General features: G+C 34.7%; 1 protein-coding gene across 5 annotated transcripts; it reads right to left on the reverse strand.

Moving 5' to 3' along the window:
* Positions 1 to 1412: 1412 nt before the first annotated feature.
* LOC113705070 (protein ACCUMULATION AND REPLICATION OF CHLOROPLASTS 3, chloroplastic) lies at positions 1413 to 20066 on the reverse strand. Of its 5 annotated transcripts, none has more exons than XM_072072381.1 (16): positions 19563 to 20066; positions 19365 to 19423; positions 15113 to 15174; positions 11507 to 11641; positions 11188 to 11236; positions 10681 to 10769; positions 10494 to 10565; positions 10103 to 10213; positions 8956 to 9137; positions 7720 to 8004; positions 7541 to 7638; positions 6980 to 7371; positions 3762 to 3869; positions 3534 to 3671; positions 3038 to 3204; positions 1413 to 1761 (listed from the first exon to the last, which is right to left on the reverse strand). In XM_072072381.1, exons 1-16 carry the CDS (start codon positions 19886 to 19888, stop codon positions 1689 to 1691), a joined length of 2346 nt encoding a protein of 781 aa, XP_071928482.1. In that variant the 5' UTR covers positions 19889 to 20066; the 3' UTR covers positions 1413 to 1688. The 5 variants fall into 5 exon arrangements, with proteins under 5 accessions (XP_071928482.1, XP_071928481.1, XP_071928480.1 ...); XM_072072380.1 differs by having other exon boundaries at positions 7541 to 7626; positions 10681 to 10793; XM_072072379.1 differs by having other exon boundaries at positions 10681 to 10793.
* Positions 20067 to 26006: the final 5940 nt, after the last annotated feature.

Below are 26006 nucleotides of genomic sequence, written 5' to 3' on the forward strand. Positions count from 1 at the left end.
TAGACTCATACCGGGTTAGACCCAATTTTTAAAGATTTAATAGTCCAAATTGTGCCATATTATCTCATCAAATGGTGTGACACAATGTGGGTTATTGAATTTTTAAAGATCGGATCTATCTAAATTTTGGCCATTTTCTTAATAGCCAAAACATTTTATTTTATTTGGCCTTCCATTATTTTGTAATATTAATTTTTAATGGTTAATGCATATACACATATTTTTTATGCTTTTCTTATAATAAAAAAATAATTTCATGCTTTCTTTTTTGTAACTCATTAACAACGTAGGTTAACGAGTATTGTATTAGATAAGACTATTTTTACAAGTGGGCCTAGATTATTCAATAGCATTGTATAAGACAAGGCAACTTTTATAAGCAGACCCTGTTTGTTTGTTTACTTGTACCAATTTCTTTCTTCAACTGGGATTCATCTCTCCTCAAAAACGACCTATAATTGAGTGTTTGTTGTGCTGTCTTCCTCCTAACCATTAATTTTGCCTTTATACCAAAATGGTACAAAACATATCATTTTGTAGAATTTTTGGTTATTCTCGTGGGTTTTGGATTTGATTAGAGCAGGCGGGTGTTTGGGATGACGTTTGAAATTTGAAACCTCTTACACAGGAGATGCGCCCATCAATTTAGAGAGACGGTCTCGTAATTGGGAGAGTGAAGTAATCTGATTAAGCTAAAAATTGGTTTCTACTTTTGTAAGCTGTGTGATACAAACTTCGTTCTTGTCATGTTGAAGGGAAAAAAAAAAATGAAAAAGTTGTACCATAATTCAGAAACAAAAAAAGCTTTTAAATTCGAAAATCATGCTCGGCCGAACAAAGATTCCTTGATTATCTATCATATAAGCAATTTTTCTATGCATTACCGACGAAAGATTATATCCACTTCAAATGTGATGCCAAAATAGTTGACGGAACCATGCAATTCTGGATTTCTGCTACCAGTAAATTTTCAAGATCAGCCAACAACAATTTAGTATTGCTTCTTCTCAGTAGTATATATGCTTTTATCTAAATTAAATTGCAATCGAAACCATATGATTCACACTTTGTCTAAAGAAATTAGTCTTGATTAAAGGGAACATAATACAACAACTCGAGCAGTTTCAAACACAGATAATACGGGTGGCAACAGTTCAAACACTGACGAGAAACCTGGGGAAATTAATACGGTAGTGGACCTTGAAGCAAATGCAAAAATTCCTAATCCTAGGGAGCCCTAATTGATAATCCTTCATCTAAGAATGCAACAATAGATTTCCAACAAAATAAAGGAAGCAGAGCTGAAGCAAGGTACTATCTGCAACAATGACCCAACTTCAAAATCTGCACGAGTGCACCAATGTTCTCTCTAGGTTGAAATCATCACAACATACGTTAAAAATGCATCCCCATGAAACGCTAAATTTTCCTTTTGCATACTGTCAGAGGTATATATATATATACAAATGGTTGACAATTGAATGGGACACCTATACATGTTGGCAAGACAGGCTAAGAAACTAAACAAGATCTGTGCAACATTTACAAGGCAGCTGGTCCCAGTATTTGCTCTAACTGAAAGGCTGGTCCGGCATCCTCTATTGTTTTACCATATTGAGCTTTCAGGAGAGTCAAAGAGAAAAACCTTTGGCTGAATAATACAAACTTGAATTACATCTCTAAAGAGCTTAAGCAACATCAGCATCAGAATCCAACTGCTCACGGCTTCCAAGAACACCTTGTTCCCAAACCTCACGAGATCTGCACAGATTGTGTGTATTATGAATAAATCAATGAAATCTAGAAAAGCCATATCTTGAAGTATGATTCCAATTATTTTGAAGCACAATAGTTCAAAATCTATGAATTTCAACAACCGGTGAATCTAAACTCAATAGATTATTGTGTCATTCACTATTGAAATTTTCTTTTTCCTCATCAAAAGAAGTTCACTAAGATTGGAAACAGTGAAAATAAAAAAGCATTCTTTGCTCAAAGGCAAATTGGCATTCATTAACATAATAACAGAAGTCATATGGACGAGGAAGGGAATTTTTGAAGGTATCATAAACATCATTGTAAGCTAATGAAGAGTCTAGCTTGATACAAATGTGTATTTACCGCATGACAAATGCGGAGGAATAGATAAGGAAAGAGAAGTCACAAGCTCAAGTTATGCTAGTAGAGTTCAATTGAAGGTTCTCAAAGTGTTTATTCCTTTAGGCATTCCTCTGTACTTTTAGACCCAAAAAATGCATTCTCCGATAAGATTTTAGCTGTCATAGATTGAAAGAAGAATCCTTTAACGTTTTACGATACAAATCTCTAGATGCTTCACGTGAAAAATATGGGTTTCCACAAGAAACAATTGATGACTGCACACCTGATGAAGAAAATATCAACAATTGTATCTCTTAACTCTAAAAATTGATCATGAAGAGTTGCTGTCATCCACAGTCATAATCCCTAAACCACATATATAGCAGGAAGCTAGAAGAAATTATAGTTTATCCATCCAGTTGGGTCTCATTTGAATCCTTATTTTCTTGATGTCTTTTTTTAGGTTGGGGTCATGAAAGACATGTAAGTTAATATGGCATCTCTATTGCATTCTATAAAACTCACTTGCAAATGTAGCATTGAATCTGCTAATCTGTGATTGCAATGTTAAAATGTTACAAACCTGAGTGCTCACTTTTCAATGTGATCTACATATAATAGATATTATTTAGAACATTTTATAAGGTATCCCTTAGAAAAGCAGGCAGTGAAATTCTTGCGACCACACCACATAGATTTGAACCAAAAGGTGCATATTCTTCAGGTAATTCAAGATAAAAATCACCACCATGTGTATGCTAAGATCTTAGTATCATTGCAGAGATTTTCAGAACAACATTCCCACTTTCTGTATTAACCACATAAAGTTTTCATTGCTCTTGAATATTTTAGAAATATTGAAAGACGCATGGAGTACAACCAAAGCATGTAACAGACAACATAGAGTGTGCACTACAGCAGTTTGAATAAAACAGACCTTGTTCCATCTATGCCAATACAAAGAAAGTGGCCATGTCGCCATCCATCTTTGAAGTGACCAAAGAACACATCACCGAGCTTTGAGTAGAATCGCCCTTCCCCATTTGCCTTACCCTTCCAGAAATTTACAAACCATCGGTCCCCGGTGCGGAAATAGAACCAACCCTACAGTAATACAATGATCTCAAGGTCAAAGTGACAGAAGTAGTTGTCTTCGTTAAAACATAGGAAAAAAAGTCAAAGTGCTTTTTCCAAAAGCTTCAGTGTGATAATAGACACATGCTCATGCATGTGCTCTAATAATAGAGCTCGAGAATAGTATTCTTCTCTCAGGACAACACAATACTTGGACAATTTACAAGAATACACTCAAGAAAAAACCAGAACAGAAGACGAAACAATATCCCAGCAAGCAATACAAAGACTTAGGCTAGCTCTATGACATTAAATGACAAGTAAAAATTCAATGAAGGACAGAATAGTAACGCTCATACCTTTCCATGCATGACATCATCCCTCCATGATCCTTGGTAAATGTCACCATTTTTGAAGTAGAATGTACCTGGACCAGATCTCTTACCATAACGCCACATGCCTTCATATATGCTTCCATCTCCAAGAGAAAGACGGCCCTGAAAATTTACATTTGCAATTCTGTCATTTTAATAGAACGAGTATCTCTGAAAGGAGATTTTCTAGCCCTTCAAAGAATTGTCGAGTACCTTTCCTTCTGGAAGTCCTCCTTGGATGCGGCCATGGTATATTCCTCCTCTATATTTCATTTGCAGTACAGGATTCCACTTCTTGTTTGGTAAATCTCGTTCTGCTTCCTATTCAAAGTCAGACAGTAAGAAAAGTGAAAAATGAGATAGAAGCTCAACAGTCACTAAGATTCTATCCCCTCCACCACTCGAAGGACCTACTTAAAAAAGATTACTTTCAGTCCAAAAGAACTAGGGAAGAAAAAGAAAAAACTAAAAAGGTAATTTGCCAACCAAGGAACTATCCTGCAGTACCAGCTTTATTAGTATATTGCATCATCCCAAATTGAATAAGATGCATTAACCCAAAGGTAATTTGCCAACTCTGCTAATAAACCATGCACTTTGCTGGATGGTCTGTTGTACACTAGTACAAAAATGGTGATCCATGCACTTGAATAAAAACATGGAGAATAGACGGTTGAGTAGAAATAAGCTTATTCCCTGTTGAACTGACAGAAAACAAGGAGACTGACCAGTTTTAAGAGAAGAAACTTGAATTTGAAAGGCACAGACAGAACTAGAGGGAATGGGGGGCAGGAAGGGACACTGCCCCAAATTCTCCAAATTAATGTTTCCCCCCTCCATGAAATATTTTAAGATATTCTTTTGTAAATTGAAACGTTTGCTGCCTCAAAAAAGTTTAAAAAATTTTGTACCGGCATCAAAGTTTATGTGTGTGAAATTCGCCCCCTCAAAGTAACCGTTCTGGTTCTCTCCATGTTGGCAAGATTCTACTCTATAAAAATAGGATTTAGCCAAAGGGTTATTTTTCCTTTTCTTTTAAGGAACTGTAGTAGTTACGCTTGTGGGTTTTATTCCCAGGCTGTTCAAGTGAAATTTTCAGACTCCAGGTTAACCTTTAGGCATCTAGTTCTACTTAAAGTAGGAGAACCTTGGTAAGGAACATGCTAAGGATAAAAGTAGAAAACTTATGGAGTTTCCAGGAAAGGCTAGGACCAGCAGCAGGAAGAGAGAAGAACCTCTCACAACAGACCTCCCCTCATCATCAGTTCATTTGGGCAGCTTATATGTTAAGTAATACTTCTACAAGTTAACTCCTGTCTTATCTTCTACTTCTTCCTCTTTCCTTCTGATTTCAGCATTATTCTCTACTTCTAAAGTCTGTTTCTCCATAAATCTGCACCAGCATAATGGTCACCGAAACTCTTCTACTAGACCAATCTTTCAATCTTGAATCATTGGTTTAGGCACAACATTTCCTCGTCTCGCTATCATTGTCACACTTGCTACTTTTAGATGTTTAACAATGTCAATCTCCCAAATTGTCAAGCTATATCAACTTACTTTCTGAACTTACCCCAAATAAACAAATCAAAATTTCAAATTCTGCCTCAAAAAACATCCTACAGAAGCCATTTTGCTATTATAGAAGCCATTTTAGTATTTAACACTAAAGGTCAAAGGCATGCAAAAGGCCCCAAAAGACGGACCAGGATTGAGGATTCTTCCAGCAAATTCTGCATTGCTCCTGCCTATGCCTGAAGGTTATTTCTGTCCTCTTGAATCTCACTGTTGCATCTAAAGTCATCTTATTCAACCCAAAAAGCAGAAGTTTTGATTCCATTTTACGTCAATTTATTTTTGGAGGGGTGGGGGCGGTGAGGGGAGGGGTAAAGTAGCAGATTCTTTGTTTTATTCGGTTTGTAATTGAGTACAAAAAGGAAAATCCCAAAAACAACTGTGTCAATTAAACAAGAAAAACACACAAAGAAGAGAACTTATACTGCAGTAATCCAATGTGGTTTGACCAAAAACCCAACCCACATTATGGTCCCATCTCTCTATAATTCCAGACATCCCTCCATCTTACTAAGATGGACCTTACATCAGGATGATTCTTATCACATTTGATTGCAGTATATCAGAAGAAAAATCTTCTCGATGTGAAAGTAAGGAACTTTCAAAATTCTCAAGTAGCTGATTTAGCTGTTATAGGCAGAGAACTAAAATGCATGTGTAGGATATACAAAAGTCCAGCATTACATGGACAAAACATAAGACTTTTGAAGGGTAAGCACTCTAAACACATATTCACTGCATTGAAGCTGGATTGTATCTTCACAAACACAAGTCTTTGCACATAACCTTTGACACAATATTCACTTGACATCCATTTTACCGTATTCATTATGCAGAATGCTGCATATCATATTTTATACATCTTTAAATTCAGTGTCTCATGAAGAAAAGCAACGTTATGTATTTGATGCATAAAGCTAAGAGGAAATTTAGGTAGCAGCCCTAAAACACAAGGAATTAATGAAGGGAAATCACAAATTGAAGGAGAAAAGCTTCTAGGCTTGTATGAAGCCCGAGAAAGCTGATAAAACTTTAGGAAATATTCGATATCAAAAACTGCTCGCTGCAGTACATAAGATGTCTACATATAGGGCCCCAAAGACATGGTTGTCCTGAAGTGGCAAAAATGACCAAAATATTCTTAGTGGGCCACATGCCTAGCACATGTACACCAGCTACACAACACATTTTTAACTGAAGACAAACTAAACAATAAAAAAAAAATATTAAGATTTGATTTGATTCTGCAGCAGTTGTTAGTCAAGAACAAGAACAAAAAACTATCGTTTCTTTCAACAGAAACTTCTAATTAATGCCTTGTGACGCTCCTTTCATGCTTCATCTAGACAATAAAGATTTTCCTACTGTACGAGTCAATTGGCAGAAACCACATGCACGAATGTAGAGAACATTTTACTTGAATGAATAGAAATGGAAAAAAAAAAAACTTGTTTTGTACTTAATAATGCTTGAACTAGGTAGATTAACATTTTGGCTGGGTAATTCTTTGAAGTGCACTTGGTTAAAAAGAAGTCTTATAGTCAAAGGGGAAAGAACATAAACCAGTGGGGTAGATCTTCTTCATAGAAAGGTATTGCCAATAATCACTCATAAAACTGGAAGCCAGTAATGCAGTATGTACAAGTTCTTGTTTTTCCTAACAAAAACCAACAATCTTGTTTTTCCTAACAAGGAAAGAAAATGCAAATTAACCAAGTAGCATTTTTCCCAGTCATACAAGTTGAAGATAAAATAACTCCACATTAATCTTAGGAGCACAAAAACACAAATAAGACTTTCTATGACTATGGCTTCTTATAAAGTATGTTAAACTGCTATAAGTCTTTGGATTTTACCAGCATTGATGCTGCCCGATTGGAAAGAACTCCTGGCTTATTGGAATCATTGGTCGAATTTCCTTTTCTAGTTTTTGAGAAATTATTGAAGTTTATTGTAGCTTCGAAGCCCCTGTCACCCATCGCATCCCGAGACACACTTGTAGCAGTATCAACCTGAGCTTTCCTGCTGTCCTCCCTTGTCCATCTTTTCAGATGCTTAGTGTGTGCTGGATATTCTTCTGCCTGTTCCAAATGTTTAACACCAACAGGAAGTCTGAAGACGCTGACACTATCAACTGTTAGAGTGGTTTCTGTATCTCCAGCCAACTCTTGGGTCCACTCTTGTGTCTTCTGATCATCTGCCCCCAGGCGGTATCTAATAAGCAGCTCCTCCCTAAAAGTAGGCGCTCCTGTGTAAGTGCATCAACACCACTATTACTTCAACTCTAGTAAAGATTGGATGCTCATATATGCTTGTTGTAACCACACTGGTTATTTCAATGATTTTTACAGAGTGAGATTACAAAACATAATGAAAAGCACGTTGTGATGTAAGACAATGAGAAGCAAATAACCTACCTTCAGCATCTGGCATGTTTGCAAGAGAAAATGAGTCAGAATCAGCAAATTCAACACCAACTTGTTCATGAGAGAGATTGTAGTTCCTGGAAAGAAAACTTGGAACATTTGTATAAATGTCAGTGACATAATGCAAGCATATAAATGTGATCAAAGCAAGGATGAGGAAGTGAAAATACCTTAAAGAAGATGAATCTCTATCACTACTATTAAACGATGGTTCAACTTCTCTTCTGTAGGCACTTGAAGCATCAGAAGTATCATCAAGGGAACCTTTATCTAGCATATAATCATGCTCTTGAGAAAATGTCACTCCAGAAAAATGCTGAGGCTCGGATAAATTGGCTTCAGTGGTTCTCTGAGGTTCTGGTGATTGGTTCTTCAAGATATTGAAGATGAAAGGAAACTGTTGGGCCAGTCTTGATAAAAATCCCATCTTCTTAGTGGATTGATGTCCAGTACAACTGTAACAAGAAGATACTCAGCTTGAAAACACCAATAACATAGATGACATAAGACTTCTAATTGGAAGAGATATGAATAGTATTGGGTGCCAAGACTTCTTGTTATCAAACAACAATGTCATGTCCATTCCAACTGTACAACAGTATTTGACCATCACAAATTTTGAAGAGGAAATGAGGCATTATTTCAAATAAGGAATGAAAGAACAATGAAAATACCCACAGCAAACAATAAATAATATTTTAAAAAATTTGGCAAGATTTGGTCATAAAAGCACATCAGTGGTATGCAAAGAAGTATAAAATCCACAATTAGTCACTTCAACCTTAAAATGTTCAAAAACTTCACCACAGTACAAGTAAGTTCATTTAGAGGTGTAAGCATTCAATCATATGAATGTTTATGTCAAAGATGTGAGCAGATGATTTAAGAATAGCCCCCAATGCTATTTCATTGGAACAGCAATCCTACTCAAGACTACATTATGACTCGTTGATTGGCTTCTTATGTGGAAAGCAGGATTTTCCCAAAAACCCAAAGGCTGATTTGCCTAGTTGGGGAAATACGAGAAGACTAGAAGAAAAAACTATATTTAGAAGAACCTCTGTATGCTTGACACCATATAACTACTTCGGAAAAGGACACTAGTAACGACTTTAATAACTGAAAGAGAAAAATACTCTAAAATCTGGTCCTTCCAAAGCATAGAATCTCAAAACATCTCTTTGCAATTATGCTTGACATAGAAAATTGGCTTGAACAACGCTTAACAACAGGATGTGCAACATGAGGAGTGGAGAAAGGGGAATGAGAGTGATGCATCAAACTGAGTTCCTGGACCAGTGACAACTTCAGTTAAAAAAGAAAGTAGATTAAATGAATAGATCCATAATTAGAATGCAAAGAGTTCACCATTGCACTAGGGCAAAAAACTGGGAAAGAAACCTTACCCAAATGCTATTATTGTAGTTCTAATTAAATTGGACTCGAGTTTGGAGTCATGGACTATAGACATTATAATTTCCCCCTTGCACTCAGTAGTTAGACGAACACTTTGGAAAATGGCACCAGCATCATTGTTACTGATGACACCTGAGCTTGCAAGAATGCAGATGATTGTGCCACTGGAATCCTGAGCATTAATATACCATGTAAGTATAAAAAGAAGATGTAAAGCATTGTCTTAAAAAAGCTTAAGAATCAAACTTCAAACATGCAATGTCATCAAGTAAATTGCAGAGGGAAAATATTTCTAATAACCCAAGCAAAGGTTAACAAGGTGAACCAGGCTTTAAATGCAAAAAAAAAAAAGCATAGCAACAGGCTCAGAAACAAGATGAAACTATCAGACTAGCCTCATCAAACAGGATAATCTTAAACTTAATCAGCATTAACCTATCTAGCCACTTTTAGCATCTTCATCTTTCCTCGGCTCTTGGGTGCTGACACGTACCAAAGATTGTCCTTTTCCACTAGAATCTGAATGGTTATCAGGTGTGTGGGACTTTGGAAGCCAAGTTCTGATCAATTTAGACGTACTTTCTCATCTTTCCCACTTCATGGTGGAAATGGCTCAGAACAAACATTTAAAATAGTCCTATATCTACACAACCAAAGATTACCATCTTGAAACATGTTATTTGATCTAACAATGCCTTTAGCTGCTCATATGAGACAACAAAATTAAGGAAAATTTGAAACTGTCTCAAAAATTAATCTTGCATTTGAATCTACTTTGCTCTTAGCCTGGTATTCCCAAGTGATATTTGGAGAGTATTTGCCTGTTTTAATATACCCTCAGAATAGAGGGAAAGAAAATTTTCCTTAACCAAAGAGAGGCATAACTTGAGTCATCATCATATTTCTAAATGATTCATAAATGAATAATAATTTAACTTGTATCAAACGAAATGTGTAATTTAATACTAATCCTTCCACCAATTAATACACTGATTAACTTGTCATCTCATTTATTTAGCCCCTGCACCAGGAACACGTCTAAGCCATGTCTAACAGCTATGCCACTGAACTCCAGAAAAGTGCTAAATAATGCACAAAAAAGCAATTCAGATTGCAGAATATGTAGTCCGCTCTAACCTTTACGCCTACACCAAGGAAGGGGCAGTCAAAAACAGCCCTGAGAACTGAAGTCTTGATATTAAAACCATTTCCAAATCCAATTTTCGCTTCACGGCAGGCCTCAAAAATCTGCAAAACGTCTCATTAGCTTTTTGGGCGACAACTAAAACTTGAATTAGAAGTGCAAAATGAAAATCTCCATGAAATAAGACTATATTCTAGCTTCTGTTTTGCTCATTAAGGTCTTGAAAGCATCTGGCTTGCAGAGCAAGGATAAAAAGTGGGATTGCCAGGGCAAAGTAGCATGTGTATGAAAAGGAAACATAAACATAAATCACACAGCTTACTAGCCTAGGCAGGGTAAGGGCAATGAACTACACTGATCAAAGCAGATATTCAGGTAACTCACCCTTTGAAGTTCTTGAACTTTAACTTCTTTAGCATCATTACGTGCCACCTCTTGAAGCTTTAGATTCTTTTCCTGTCAAATGATGCAAAATAAGTAGAACCAAATTGATCAGTAAATAACGAAACCACCAAAAGTCCTGCACAGTGCAGAAGTTTTGAAGATAAGAGAAGTCAGTAGTTTTTCTCACAGCTATGAGAATGGTTATGGCATTTATGGCCATTAAAACCGCGTCGTTCGAAGTCTTTAAAGCTTCATCCAAAGTCACCAAATCCTTTTCTAGAAGTGCATCAGTGTCAATCACTGCATGTCAAGACAAACAACCTAATAGCCCTCAAGAAATTTAGCAGGTGATTAGCAGCAAAGAAAACTGGAAATTTCAGTTTACGACAAGTCAAAATCAGAACCTTCAATAAAATCAGAACGTTCAACAAAAACCTTCAGTTCCATGGCCAATATGATACATAGTCAGTAGAGAGCAACAGCAAAACAATTTCTCCAGAAGACAATATTTAGGTGTTCAAAGAAACTTTTCAGCAAAGCAAACAATATAGTTTGGGTAATGTGAAATTAGTTATATTTAATGGTGACAACCATTATGATCAACAGGCATAAATAAAGAGTCTATACAACTTTTATGGTTTAAAACCCAGAATGCCACCAACAGTCAGTGAATGACACAAAGGTCACAGCTTACCAATGTAAAAGTTTGCATGCTCTTGAAGTTTGCCCACCAAATGATTCACCTGAGATGCATTTTAGAAAATAAAAAAATATGCCCTATTCAATAGAATGGAAGCTGGTAACAGAAAGAGCAAAATTGAATTAGATACAAATAATATGTTACAGTGTCTTAACTAAATTATGTTACAGTGTCTCTGACCAACAAAAGAATGAAAAGAAAGTAAAGCAAACTTTTGCTTCAGCCATTCTTAGTTAGCATTCTATTTACAAACTTTGAAAGCTTCAATATCCCATTATATGGATCACTAGTAATTATACCAATAAAATTATACCTCCGCTTGGCGTCTCTGTCCTTCAAAGCTGAAAGGTCTCAAAATAATGCCAACAACTAAACCATTCTCAGACTTTGTTGTCCCAAGAATCTCAAGAGCAACAGTATCCTCAGTGCCATAAGCAGCACTAGCCACCTAGGATCAAGGAAACAACCAACTAAAATGAAAATAATGCCACAAATGAGCCAGTTTTAAGCAGTTGAGGCACATAGTCATAATGTTTAAGAAAAAGTGGGATGCTTCTTTGCTAAGGTTAACATCGAGAAGATGAAGAACGATAGGACTAGATGTATGAAAACTACTTCTCTAACATAATGCATCCTCGAGAGTATGTGAATAAAACTCTCTTTTTCGTCATAATGCTTCTTCACAAATGTCAACTTTAACAAGATTGATGAAAAATGAAAATATCAGTTGCTAAGGGGTGAATGAAAAATAATTTACATGACACGATGCCTGAAAAAATATTGTTCCGTCGCAAGATGGACTACTATTTTAATTTATGTTAATCAATAAAACTTCAAAAGTCTGGCTGCAGCAGCAAACTTCTTCTTAACAAATGCATTCTGGAAATCCGTGCGATCATTTTGCAAGCAGCTTCTGATCAAGAAACTACATCAAGTATTCCTCCATCATAAGTTCAACATGTTTCTTTGTCAGACTGCCCAAAACTAGACCAGCTCTTACTCAGGGATGCTTAAAAACTACAGCAGAGCCAAATGCTAAAGAACTCTCTGAAGTTTTTACATCATTAAATTCAGGAAATAGCTCTGAATTTACTCTGATTAAAACAATTAATAGATCAACTTCAATCAAATTACAGCCAAAAATAGAAAATAAAATTGCTTACCAAAGCCCTGGCAAAAAGGACTCTTACTTTCTGAGTTTTCCTCATCAATCTTTCATGTAATGGACTTAGATTTTTGTAGGGAATCTAAATTCAGCACTATTGCTGCATTGGACATTCGGCAAAAAGGAATTTTTATTGATACTAGATCTACACATGAGGATTCAAGAAAAAGGTGTATAAATCAACTTGCAGAAAATCTTTAAGTTGCTTCTTGTAGCATTATCCATTTTAGAGCAATTTTGTATCCATATTCCTCAATCTAAAATTTTACGTGTTAAAGACTGATGCTTGTACAATCAACTTAACCAGATCCTACACCTGAATCTATGCAGCACAGGCTACAACTTTTACAGGACAGAATGACATCACCAATTAAAGTCTTGCCTTGCATAATTGCTGTCAATGAGCTACTGCAGCCAACCCCTGATAATTTAAGGGCACAGAGCACCTTATTATCATCTTAATCTACTAGTTAGACCCGATTTACAAAGCAAAACTACCCTTAATTATCAAACAAACTTAAAACAGAAAAGAGACCTACACTAAATCCAAAATGCAAAACTGCCAACAGACCAGATTTTCTTCAAAAGTCAATCCTCAAGTGCCTCCTTTTCTAGTAATATTTCCAAATCTTCTCACATTACCATTTGCTACAATCTCTTACTGCATTTCTGTCTCATACTGTATGCACATCTCCATTCAAGAGTCATAATATTTCAGTTCTTTTTTCAAATCTTAAAACGTTATCCTTTTTAATGCCAATCTAGAGGTCACTAACCACCAAAATCCTTAGTTTCCAATCAGTCACCTTTTAATTCTTGTAGTAGTCCTTTGAATGCTTACTTGCACACAGAACCATTGGGTTCAGGGGCATCCAACAGTTTAGTACTCTCATAATAGAATAGTTTGGAAAGTTATTACAAATCCTAACTTGCTTGTCAGTAAGGTCATAAAAGCAAGATAGCTCCCAACTCCATCTTCTTTGGAAGTAAGGCAAACCCCAATGCCTCCTCTTAGATTGGCAAAGTCAGTGCAGTTCAATCAGTCTGTTTGAGAACGGACTAAAGGAAAAAGGTAGGAGACAATTGCAGCATTAAACTTTGGGAAGACAGGTGGTTACCTAAACAAAATGAAGGCAAATTAAGATTGCCAACAACCACAAACAGTCCCCATGTGTTTGTTAAGGATCCGATTAATAAAAGGAATTTGAATGCCAAACTGTTAGGAGAGCTATTCTCTGAGGTGGAATGTAATAGATTAAGCAGTTACCACTAAGCATATTCAGAGGAAGGAACAGTCCTTACTGGAACTTCTGCCCCTTGGCCCAGTACACTCTGGGAAGAAGACACTACTTGGGAAACCAACAACAGCATCACCAGACAATAAGACATCAGGTGAAAGGTGAGAGCAGCGACAACCAACAAGAAGCTAACGTGTGGAAGTTTGTGTGTAGCCAGAACTTGAAGCATGAATTCAAGCACTTCCTGTGGAAATGCTTAAAAAATATATTTCCAAATACTGCAATGAAAGAGAACTGGTAAATATGAGAGAATTTGTAATTGATGTAGAGAACAAGTGGAGACTGCTGAGCATATGCTCTTCTTTTGAAGGAATGATGTACATGTGGCTTGGAAAATCTTTCTCATCTAATGGGATTGGCCTATGGAAATTACAGATGGAGCTTTTTGGGTGGTTGAAAAAACTTGAGCAAGCTGAGAAAGAACTAATGCCATGGAGCATATTCAATTAACAGTAAATTTTCTCTCACAGATTTGGAAGGCAAGAAATGAAGTTTGAAGATAATAACTGGACCAATCCTGGTCAACAAAACAATTGGAGAATTGAGGGAACTTTCAGAAGCTCAGAAAAATGAAGATCAGCAGGTGAACACTACAGAGGCAACAAGGAATGAAGTAAAAACTTGGCAAACTCCATCTCCAGGATATATCGACATCAACACAGACACCGTAACTAGTTCCACAAAGAACAAGATAAGCATGGTGATAGTTGCAAGGAACTCACAGGGATGATAGTGGATACAAGGACAGTCTGTTTAGATCAGAAAATGAAAGGTGAGATTGCAGAAGCTTGGGCCTTGAGGATAGCATAGCATGAGGCAGCTGAAGAATGGTGGAAGAATGTCATTTTGCAATCTGGCTGCAAGAGTATCATAAACAGGATCCAGAAGAGGTATAGAGACATTTGTCTACTTGATGTTCTTTTGGATGATATTTTTAGACTGGAAAACTCCTTTTCTGATTGTGCCTCCTTTATTAGAAGAGAAGGCGATCAAGTTAGTCATAGTGTGGTAAAGTTTGCCGTTATTCTCAAATACAATGAAGACTCGAAAGAAAAGTTTCTTCGCACCACCAAAATGTAAAGCACAGCATGATTTGGAGGCAGTTGTCCTATATTTGAACATCACAACTTCTGAAAAAAATTATCGCCTTTCCAACATAATGATCTCATTTTTAACCTTCTGTTTTTCTTCTTCAGACTTATTTCTTTACTAATTCAAATATTTAGCTCTACTTTTTTGCCATTCTGACTCATCTATTAAAGATCTCATTGGTTTTGTACTATTTAGCTATTATGACATTTCGTCACAACAATTGGAAACTGCCATTGCTCATCTAGCCAAGCATTTTGTTGGGATTCATTTGCCTATTTAATTAAGTGTTTGCCCAGATATGCAAACTGACATAAAAGGTGAATACCAAAACAGTCAAAAGCATGAGAATAAAGGATGTACAAACAAGTATAACCGCTTTTGAACATTGCCGCAATTGGGCTGGAGCCTCCACTAATGGATTTATATCTGCAAAGGTGTAAAAGAATGCCCATGAGAGAGAAGCTTTGGGGGGGGATGTTTTGGTCAGGGAATTAAAGGAGGAGAAAAAAAGTAGAAGAGGAATTGAAACCTTCATTAAGGAGAAATCCACATGCATATGATGATCCCATTCTGGGTTCCAGACATCTAGATTCGTGTAGCATTTCCCATTACCAGTTTGGTGAACTTTGGTGTTATTAGTATGTGCCCTCTATTACATGATTATACAGGACAAAACTGTTCAGCTTCTGCTAATATAACCTTTAACTCTAATCTTCATCACACACACACACACACATATATTACTAGGATGTGAATTAAGAAGAGACTAACTGGGTTGCAACCAGAACATGATATGGACAGTGGTGAACAGGTTACTGTAGCATGAATGCAGCATTATAAAACAGAGTTTGCATGCACTCGATTTGATTCCCATTCTATAAGCAAAAAGTGATAGGACAGTGGTCGTAATTACCATTGTTACAAGTCAGACTGCTCAAATAAGGCACTTAATTCTAGATGGTGGCCCAATCAGTAAGCCTTCAGATAAGTTTATTTATTTGTTACCTTGTTGTTGGCTTGCAAGAAAGCTTTGCAGTTGGTTATCTAAAGCCCATTTTCTTCTGTCCAATATAGTAGATACTCATAACATGAAAATGCTATCTTAAGCTTTTGAAAAACAAAAGACCATTTTTGTTCTGCTAAAGATGAGCTAAGCAAAAATCAATACACCAACAACACAAATTTCATGAAAAGAAAAAAAAAAAGATGAAGTGCAGGTAGAAATGGAAATGGAAAAAGGAGGAGAATCGTGAAACAGCTTCCTTTAAGGCAATGGGACCAGGCCCTTTGTTTAGTTAAGATATAATTTGTGATGGTGCAATACTAGTTTTGAGTTTGTGAAGACATTAATTTGGGGATGGAAATTTTCCTCAGTTAGCAATAACTGTCTTGATTTGAATACAATTCTTATGTTGTCAGTTGTGGCTAAAGCTTATAATCAATTCTAAAAACACCACCAACGAATATCTTGGGAGCTAGAAGTCACATCCTCCATGTGATGCTGTTGAGTTTGTCTTTGTATCCCACGTCGGGAGTTTTATAAAGAAGTCTCTCCTCTTGGTGGTTATAAATATAGTCGACAGAGGAGGTTATAAATATGGTGGATTTAAGTGAGTTTAAGTGTACTAAGAGCACCAGCTCAAGAGAGTTTTAAAAGACCCATGTCCCAGTCTAAAAGGAGTTTTAGTTTGGCATCAAACCAAAAGAGCAAGCTATCAGCCTTTGGGCCATCAAGCATTTTGTGCTATCTAGACTCTTTTGTGTTTTCAGTTTTAGATGACGTTGAGCCTTGGAATTATTTCCTAGGGTATCGTTGGGTATCGTACTCTCTTTTGTACTTTGTTTTTGTTATAGTAAATCTGCTACCTTTTCGTCCGTGGACGTAGGTCAATTGGACCATAAAATTTTGTGCTTTTCTATTTATTTTATTTGCTTTGTTATTGTCGTTATTGAGTTGCCAAGAACCATGTTGTTCTCATTGGTTAATTTTCTGGGACCATTCCTAACAAACCGATATCAAAGTTTCAGGCTCTAAGTTTTTGATGACGATAACAAACTATTAATATCAATTCCATGTCGGTTTAGCACTACAGAAAGTGGAGGAAGAGCCATTGAAGTTTAGTTGGATTTTTTGTGAAGAAGAGCTGTTTGACCCATTCGAGCTCATTGAGGGTCTTGAGGAGAAGATGGAGCAAGATTATTATGTTCGTATTTTTAGCTTGTTGGGATCTGTTGAACCTTTTGTGAGTTTTGGTCCACTGGAATTCGTTATCCTTTTGCATCTTGGTTCGTTGGTGACTTATTGAGATATGTTGGAATTTTTGTGGTCTGTTGGGATCCGTTGAAATTTTTATGGAGAATGTGGACCTTGTTTGCTAATACACACCAAGGTGAAATTAGTTGAGTTTATCTTTGTATCTCACATTAGAAATTTTACAAAGAAGTCTCTCCTCTTGGTGGCTATAAATATAGTAAATTTAAGTGAGTTTACCAACCAAGTGCCATAGGCACTAGCCCAAGAGAGTTTTAGGCAGCCCATGTCCCAATCTAAAAGGAGTTTTGGTTAGGTATCAAACCAAAAGGGCAAGTCATCGGACTTTGAACCATTAAACATTTTGTGTTATTTAGACTCTTTTGTGTTTTCACTTTTAGGTGCCGTTGAACTTTTGAATTTTTTTCTAGGTTTCGCACTGTCTCTTTTGTACTCTCCTTTTGTTATAGTAAATCTGCTACTCCTTCGCCAATGGACGTAGGTCAATTCGACTAAACCATGTAAAATTTTATATTTTTCCGTTAATTTTATTTGCTTTGTTATTGTCTCCATTGAGTTGTCAAGAACCCTATTATTCTCGTTGGTCAATTTCCTAGCACCAGACCTAACAGATGCATTTTCCATTCTTTATATTTGAACTTTTTCACTCTGAAAGGAAGACTGCAATATGACGTGGACAAACTTCCCGTATTAAAAAGAAAAAAACAAAAAAAAAAGCTGCAATCCGTTGCATATAGGTGAAATAAACCAGCAAGGAGTAATTCTTGAATTGACCCAAAGTACAACGAACCAAACAGCAACTGTACTCTTTGATTCTTAACTGACCAAGGGCCTTTCTATTTTTAAAGCTCCAAACAAGCAAATAGGACAATACTACTAATGCTCCCCTTTTTGCTTGGGCAATCCACTACTTCAATTAGTCATACAATGAGAAGTGTACCACAGTAATCAGACATACAAATCAACATTTCCTAAACAGTCTTAGAAAGTAGGTATAGAGTTCCTGTACACCAGTAATAATATTTATTGAAGACTATTTATGGAGTGATGCAGGTAGCTGGATTTGGAGATAGGCCAACACTTGGAAAATAGTTCTTTAAGCAGCTATATTGATGAAAACACAATTTGAAAATAAAACTGCCAACTTGCAACTGTTTGAAGAAAAAAAGTGGAACAAACTAGACAGTAAACAGATAGGTGAAATGACATTTTGGTTGAATATCCACTTATTTCATTTCTAGGAATCTTTTGGTATAAAAGATAAGTTTACTTTTCATATCATAAACTATAACCTAATTGAGTGGCAATGGAATAGCATTGTTCATCTACAAAATTACAGACTGAGGAAATTACAAAGCCAAATATGGTGCCAATAACACCCAACTAGGAATCACATTCAACCAAGTAGGGATAGCTCCAACAGTATTTGGAATAAAGAAAATTAACTCACATGCAGAAGTTATTGTCATTCAGCTCTTCTGCGATTATAGAGGCTGATATAGCACTAATATAAGGTCTCATCACTCACTATCTGTTACCTTTCTTTTGCATTAGCAGGTCAAACAAAATGCTAGATGTCTAGAGTAAATTTATGTAGCCAATCCAATGGATCAAGCCATCATGAACAGCGAATTCACTATAAATATATATTAGCAGATAAAGTTAACCAATAATCTAATTAGCTGCCACGGACTAAATATTCACACTTGCCAAGTGTTAATTGCACTCTTCCTGACTCTTTCCAATAATGCAAGAAAACAACTTCAAAGTTCAACCAATCCAATATTATAATTTTTCTGTCTCTTAATATGATTAGAAAATCCCAGGGAAGTGCCATGGCCAATTGGAGCACCAATATCAGCTCCCTAACTGCAACTGCATTTTCAGAAATTCAGCTTCCCCACGAATTAAATAATCATAACTATATAGTAAAACTACCCAATGTTTCAACAACATTACATTCACCCTGTTTTCCCATCCAATGTTGTAATCAGAATGAAAGACAGGGTATTATCATGATTAGATTATCAAAAAGTCCAGTGCAGGAATGAATGATAGGGGTGTATTTGTCTCCAAAGATCATATATCATCAGCCTGAGTAGACTGCCAATTAAGATTAACAAATATAAGATAACTCCCTTAACTTCTTTAAAGATGTAAATCATACAAAACAACCCTTATCTTCCATTGAATTTACACTCACTCCCTTTCCACAAAATTGAATAAAGACAAAGTAATAGGAGTTATTCTATCATTTCCAATGAGTCGAAAAAGTCAAAAAATTCCCTGTAATTTATATGCATATGTATTAAAGTAAGTGGACCACTAAGTTCAAAGAACAGACCTTGGTTGGAAAGCCTTTGTTGCAATTGAACCTTTGTGGAATCCTTCACAACAATATTCCTGCATCAACAGAACAACACAACTCTTAATTAAAATTACTGCATCAAGTATTGTACACCATGCTGCAATGAAAGCGCCTTCTTCATACATTTGCATAAATGAAAAAAGTGAATTAATCAGTTGAAGAAAAATATATTACCAGAAACGCAGAGCTGGGGAAAGAAATGGAGAATTCAAGCAAAAATCGAGGATGGCATCCTTCCTACTCCCGATTCCGAACACCTCCACATATTCAACACTATCCTGCCTATTGTTCTTACTATCCTCGTCGGAAATGGAGTTCGCGCTTTTGGAACTGTTGGAAATATGCAGCTGTGGTCGGAGGAGCTTGCGGCAGGAAATGGGAGTGAATCTGGTGCGGTAGTAATAGTGAGAGTAATGAAGATTGTGAGGCAAGAATGAAGGATGGGGAAATGTGCAGGGAGTTGGTGAAGAAGGGATGGATTTTGGGATGTGAAATGCCATCGTACAGGGATTTGAAGGATTTGGAAAGACAGAGAGTTCAGCAGGACGATAGGACCACTATACAATGGCTATTTGGTACTTCATGATTTTGTTTGCCATTTTGCCGAACCCATGTAATTGGCTGTTTGATTCTTGGCGGTGTAAATTAACCAAACTACTCGCGAACTGGAATCCAAGCTACTCAGCGAACCACTTGCCTGTTCTTATTATCTGGACTCCCATTGTCTCGTCTTTTTTAGTAAGAGACTATAATGCCCTTGCCACTTTTGTTTTTTTGACTTTATACCCTTCATGAACTTCGTTTCATTTTATTTTATTTTATTTTTTCAATAAAGTTTATCGTAAGTTTTCTTAATCACTGTTTGATAATCCAATTTAATATTTAAAATTAATATATTCAAATCTTAACATGTTTGGACGTGTTTGATAACTAAAAATTGAATATCTGAATTAATTAAGTGACACCGAATTTTCTAAACAAAACTTACTCCCAAAAATAAGTGATAAGTTATTCACTTGTTACTAAATGTGATATGCACTCAAATGTATTAGATTTAATACTTAACAATTTTATAACTTAATAGATTTAGACTTCAAATTTCAAATTTCAATGTTTAGATTTTAGTTTTATCAAACGCACCCTTGAGAGTTTTTTGTTTCTCCTAGAGATTTCTAATGAGAATTTTTTATTCTCCTAAGGATTCCTATTGAAATTTTTGTTTTTTTTTCCTTTTTGTTGTTATTTTAGATCTAGTTGTCAAATCTGAAAATTTTAAGACCGTTGATTAGTAGATATGGCAATTGCAACATGCACAGAACGGAGCTACAACAATTTATCTATTAGAAAATAATGTAGAAATTTCTTATAATTTTTAGATCTGTTCATAATTTTTCAGATCTATTGTATTTGTTAAATTGCAGATCTGTAATGTCTAGTGTACGTTTAACCTATCATTAGGGTAGTGATAGTGATCAATTTATGCTAAATGATTTTCAGCAATTTGTTAATGAAATTTGCTTTTTATATATTAAAAAAAAAGAATCAACAATAGCTACTCAATTGGTGATTATAGATTTTATCTTGTCATTAGAAAAATCTATAATCCGAATACAAAAGTAATTATATATAGAAGTTGACCTTTGACAAAAAAAAAATACAAAAGCAATTGAGAACGTCACAAAAACTGATTATCTAAATTTAAGATCTATAATCAATTAAAATAATCAACCGAGAACAAGCCCTAGATATATATATATATATATATTTCATTAGCACCGTCAAAAGTATACATGATAGTAGGTCAAAGATACTTTCTTTTTAAAAAAATTCAATTTAGGAAGGGTGTGATTTAAGAAGTGAAAAGCGGGTAGATTTGAATTCAAAACATCTAATTCCTATTAGAACGGCAGTATTTTCTCCATTCAACATACCTACTTCTCATATTTATTTTTATACCTACAAGAATGATGTTCCATCTCTATCAATTTTTTACTTTAATCACATGAATTTCCTGATACATGTATTATCATAATTTTCATTGCTAAAATCTAAAACGGTTATAGAACCACTAAAAGTCTCAAATCAAGCATGAGAAACATTTGACAAAGCAAAAGATACATTAAAAGTAGTTGCATGTTTTAGAACAATCCGCGATGGATTGATTAATTTTTCAACATGTGGCCAAGTTTAATTTTTTATTTGATTAGATTTCAAGTATTTTAATTTTTATAATGATTAATTCTATCTTTTATTTGTGGGTAAGTACTATCTTTTATTTGTTCATCTGCTTATTCTCTTTTTATTTTTCACTTCCTTAACTATAGCAACTTTCAAAACTTTTAAGTATTCTATTTTTGGTAATAATCAATTCTATCTTTATTTTATCATCCACTTATTCTCGTTTCCTTTTTTTTTTTTGCACTTCCTTAACTATAGCAACTTTCAATCAATCTTTTAATTTCATACTTTGTATAAGTTCGTATTAATTATGCCTTTGTAAACCTTTTTTTCAATTAGCTTATATTTTTTAATTTTTTAATTTTTTCCAACCAAGTTTTCTATCCTTATTATTTGGTTTGATTATAAGTTCCTATTACTAAAATTTGAATAATTTTTAGTCTTTCTAAAGTTCAATACATTTATCATAAATTTCAATGAATCTATCATGTCATATCATTTATCATATATCATATGTATCATATAATAATTCACTACTCAGTTCTCTATATAGTAAATTGACTTAGCTACTCTTACACTATACCTAATAAAAGCCCTATCTTTTTATCATGTGTACATATTTCACAATTTATTTGCTCTATTTTTCGTGTTTTATTTGTTTAATAACAATCAATCTCATCCTTTTCCCACCCTCTTTTCCTTAATTTCGTAATTACCATATATTGCCCCAGTAATTACAGTAAGCAAAACTGAATACCCTATTTTTAACTATTCTTTGTTGGGTTTAACTTTAATTTTTTATTTAGTATTTTAGTTCTTTGATATCAATATTCGTTAAAAAAAAAAAGAAAGAGATAAACTTTAGAAAATATAAAATGGCCTATGCGATAAAATGAATATCTTTAGCAAGCATTAACCAATTATATTAGGCAGTTCTCCGGCGAGTGTCACCAGCTCTTGGGCCATTATTGTCATCACCATTCCTATCCAATTTCAAAGATAAATATTGCATCCCAATCTCTAAATCTGAAAAAGCCCCATCCATATTCAATTGTTCACCTTGTATATTTCTTCAATTCGTTGAAGATTTTTCCCCACTGGTTTATGTCCTAAATGCAATGAAAAGAAATCTGTTGTAGCATTTTTAACACAAGCACAGCTTTACTTCTAATAAGACCAACATGCAAGATGTATCGTAAAATGCACTATCAATAGAAGCCAAAAAGCTCCCCAACGGATAGCTCGGCAGGGACCGGTAAGTCCGTCTTTACGATAAGGTCCCGTGTTTGATTCCCGTTGTGGTAAAATTGCTGGCATTCTTGGACAGGACTTTACTGGCTTTAGGGGGATTAATCTGGCCAAAAAAAAAAAAAAAAAGTTGGGACACCCCCTAAGTGAAAAAAAAATATAGAAGCCAAAAAAAAAATTATAAAATCATCATTAAGTCAAGATGTTTGCTAACTACAAAAGCTTGAAAAAAATTGTTCAAAACAAAACCTCAGTTTTGCTCTGATTAAACTGGTTAGATTAGACTCTCCAATAGTGCTATAATTGATTAAGCTCTTGTGTCTGATTATCACCTCATTGCATCCTCATATTGAGCAGGAAGACACATTGGAATTACTGGACAAATAAGAAGGAGAACTAATAAACAATTCCAGGAATTAACAGAAAGAAAAGAAACTGCAATCCTCTTGAAACAGATCGATCAATTGGTGACGATCAAAAGAACGTTATACAAAACCTCAACAGAAGAAACATGTCTGAAAACAAGCAAACGAAGACTTGAACATGATTAGCAAAATGAATATCATTAAAACCCTACTATATATATATTGTATAGACAAATAGGAAGGATAGAGGAAAAAGCCATGCATTCGAGAACGTCTAGCTGTGATGTAAATGAAATAGAACTCGATTCCTCAAGCACCATCTCCTGAACAATGCGGTGAGCTAGTTAAAATTCTTCTATAATGATTTTCAAGAAAACTCGAAACTCCATTTTAGATTTTGAATCAGCACCAAAATTTCGATGTATAAATAACAAAACTTCACAAAAGTAATAGGGAATTCACAAGTTTAAAGCAATTTAAAGAAAAAAAATTCAGCATAGTCTAAAAATTTTCGCAATTTCTTTATGAAAGTAATCAGTCTGAGAGCAGCAAAATGAAAATTAAAGAAAAGAAGGGCTAAATCCTGGTATCAACCAAACTTGCAAGGAAGCAATCTCTTAATTCTCAGCCATAACGTGCAAATCACAAGGAACATCAGTAACTCCTGTATAGCTGAGGACTTGGCCGCGCCGGGTCTTTGAAAAATGGATTACAAAAGGAATTAAAGAAGATAATGGCACCAAACTTCCCAGGTCCAGTGTACATTGAAAGATCAATGTCTACTTATTGGTTGGTGCAAATTGGATAATGCAAGAAAAGACTTTGCAACTAAGAATATGTATTATAGTTCCAAAACTGGAGTGATAATACCATTAAACTTTACTTTTATTGGTTCAGTGTTTTTTATGCTTCATACTGAGAAAATTTCTCATTCTTTTGAGTTGGATAAATTACAAATCCTTATAAACATCCATGAGATTCAGAACGTTATGATGCTTGAAGAATAATTGATTGCGCATTGTTATCAGACACAAAAACGTATTAGTAAGGGTTCAGAATACAGTAAACATCAAAATAAAGTAAAAGTAATTAATATAAAATACGTGGATATAGAGCTTTACCTCGATAGATTGCTAGGCAAAGCTCTATAAGGAACAGGAAACAGTTTGCCCCTTTGATTAGGACATTTGAATTTTTTTTTTTTAAAAGAAGATCAACAGTGATTCTCCACTTATCCTTTTGATGACTTGAACCTGTGACCTATCAATTACAGGTGAAGCATTTTACCAATTAGATTACACTTTATTGTCAGAAACTCATTTTTTTTACAATCATTATATCTCTTGCAAAATTAGATTTTTATTTAGATAATAGCACAATGTTTTGTAGATTTATAATGGCATCGAGCTAAAGAAACATATCTTAGAATAAACATGGCTCTGAATAAAAACTAATGCCTATATCTCCAAAAGTAGTGCAAGCTGACAATTACTTGTATAAACATTATAATTCAAATATTAAAAGTGAAAATTTACTCTTTGAGCTTACTTCTGCTGTATCTTGAATATTAAAACCAAGTCAACTTGAGTATTGCACACACAAAACTTTTAAAGGTTTTAGACTTGATGATCAAACAAAATGGCGTTGGATCAATTTTGAAGTTTATAGGGTCCTCAATATGTCTTAATTTGTTGGTGCATCTATTATTTCTTGAATTAACATAGAAGAAGTATGAATTTACCCAAAAATTTAGCCACTTTGAGGATAACAAACTCTAATGTATAGGGTTGAGAAATTCTCTATCCTACATAATTTTAGATCTAAAATATAAAATTTCACTTCAAAGTGGGACCGCAAATTTAGTTTAGTAAATCATATACCAAAAATTTTACATGAATAAGATTACTGTAACATATAAGTTGTCTAGAAATTTCAAACTTATCTCCAATAAATGTAGTAGTCATCACTGACTAGTTCAACTTTTAAACTTGATAGCTTTTAGGAATACAACCATACATTATTACAATTTCTATAAAATTTCTTGAATCATTGTAACTTACATATTTATTAATAAATTATATCTTCTCTATTTTGTTCTAAAGAAAATAATAAATGGGCATCAAGATACATTTTGGCCTTGCTTAAGATAAACTAACCAAGCGAGCTAATTGATTCTCCTTTGACACGATGCTAGTGAAATATTTAAATAGAATAGAATAATTAAAGAGTACACTCATTTTCAAGATGATTTTAATAATTTAGAGTTTAGGGATAGTTATAGCATATATTATACTAATACACTGGATTAAAATCTGCTAGTTCAATAGATTTGTTTCTCAAATTTTAGACTGATACAAACTAGTCAAATTTTGGATGACATTATGAACAAATTGTTTTTAAGGTAGTTTAACCATTTCTTGAATATATGGCATTATTTTGCTATTATAAGACTACTTAGATAAGGTTGAAGTTGGGAAGCTTTCAAGAAAATAGTTTAATGAGTGTATTACAGATTTCTTGCTAAAATTTGTGTCAAACTACACAAGTTATATGTAAAATATTTTATCCTTCACACACACCATATTCAAAAATTAGAATGATAGCTCTATCATATATGGAGTAGCGATCATTTTTGTGCATTCTCATTCCTATTATGTTAATTAGTATCCACCATATGCTGTATAGGGTGGTTCAGAAACGCACCCAAATATTGCACTCTAGATGGCTTTTATATGTTTCAACTTTAGTAACAATTCAATAGTCCAACAAAGTAGCATTGAATCCAATTTTAAACATCTATCCTCTTGAATCACTATAATTGTACTCA

Source organism: Coffea arabica, chromosome 11e (genome assembly GCF_036785885.1).
Source record: "Coffea arabica cultivar ET-39 chromosome 11e, Coffea Arabica ET-39 HiFi, whole genome shotgun sequence".
NCBI classification, from domain to species: domain Eukaryota; kingdom Viridiplantae; phylum Streptophyta; class Magnoliopsida; order Gentianales; family Rubiaceae; genus Coffea; species Coffea arabica.

Coding starts and splice junctions, on each gene's coding strand:
- LOC113705070 (XM_072072379.1), bottom strand. CDS start 19,888: ATGGCATTTCACATCCCAAAATCCATCCCTTCTTCACCAACTCCCTGC. Junction 19,424..19,562: donor TCCCCAGCTCTGCGTTTCTG/GTAATATATTTT, acceptor CTGTTGATGCAG/GAATATTGTTGTGAAGGATT. Junction 3,672..3,761: donor GAGGACTTCCAGAAGGAAAG/GTACTCGACAAT, acceptor GTAAATTTTCAG/GGCCGTCTTTCTCTTGGAGA.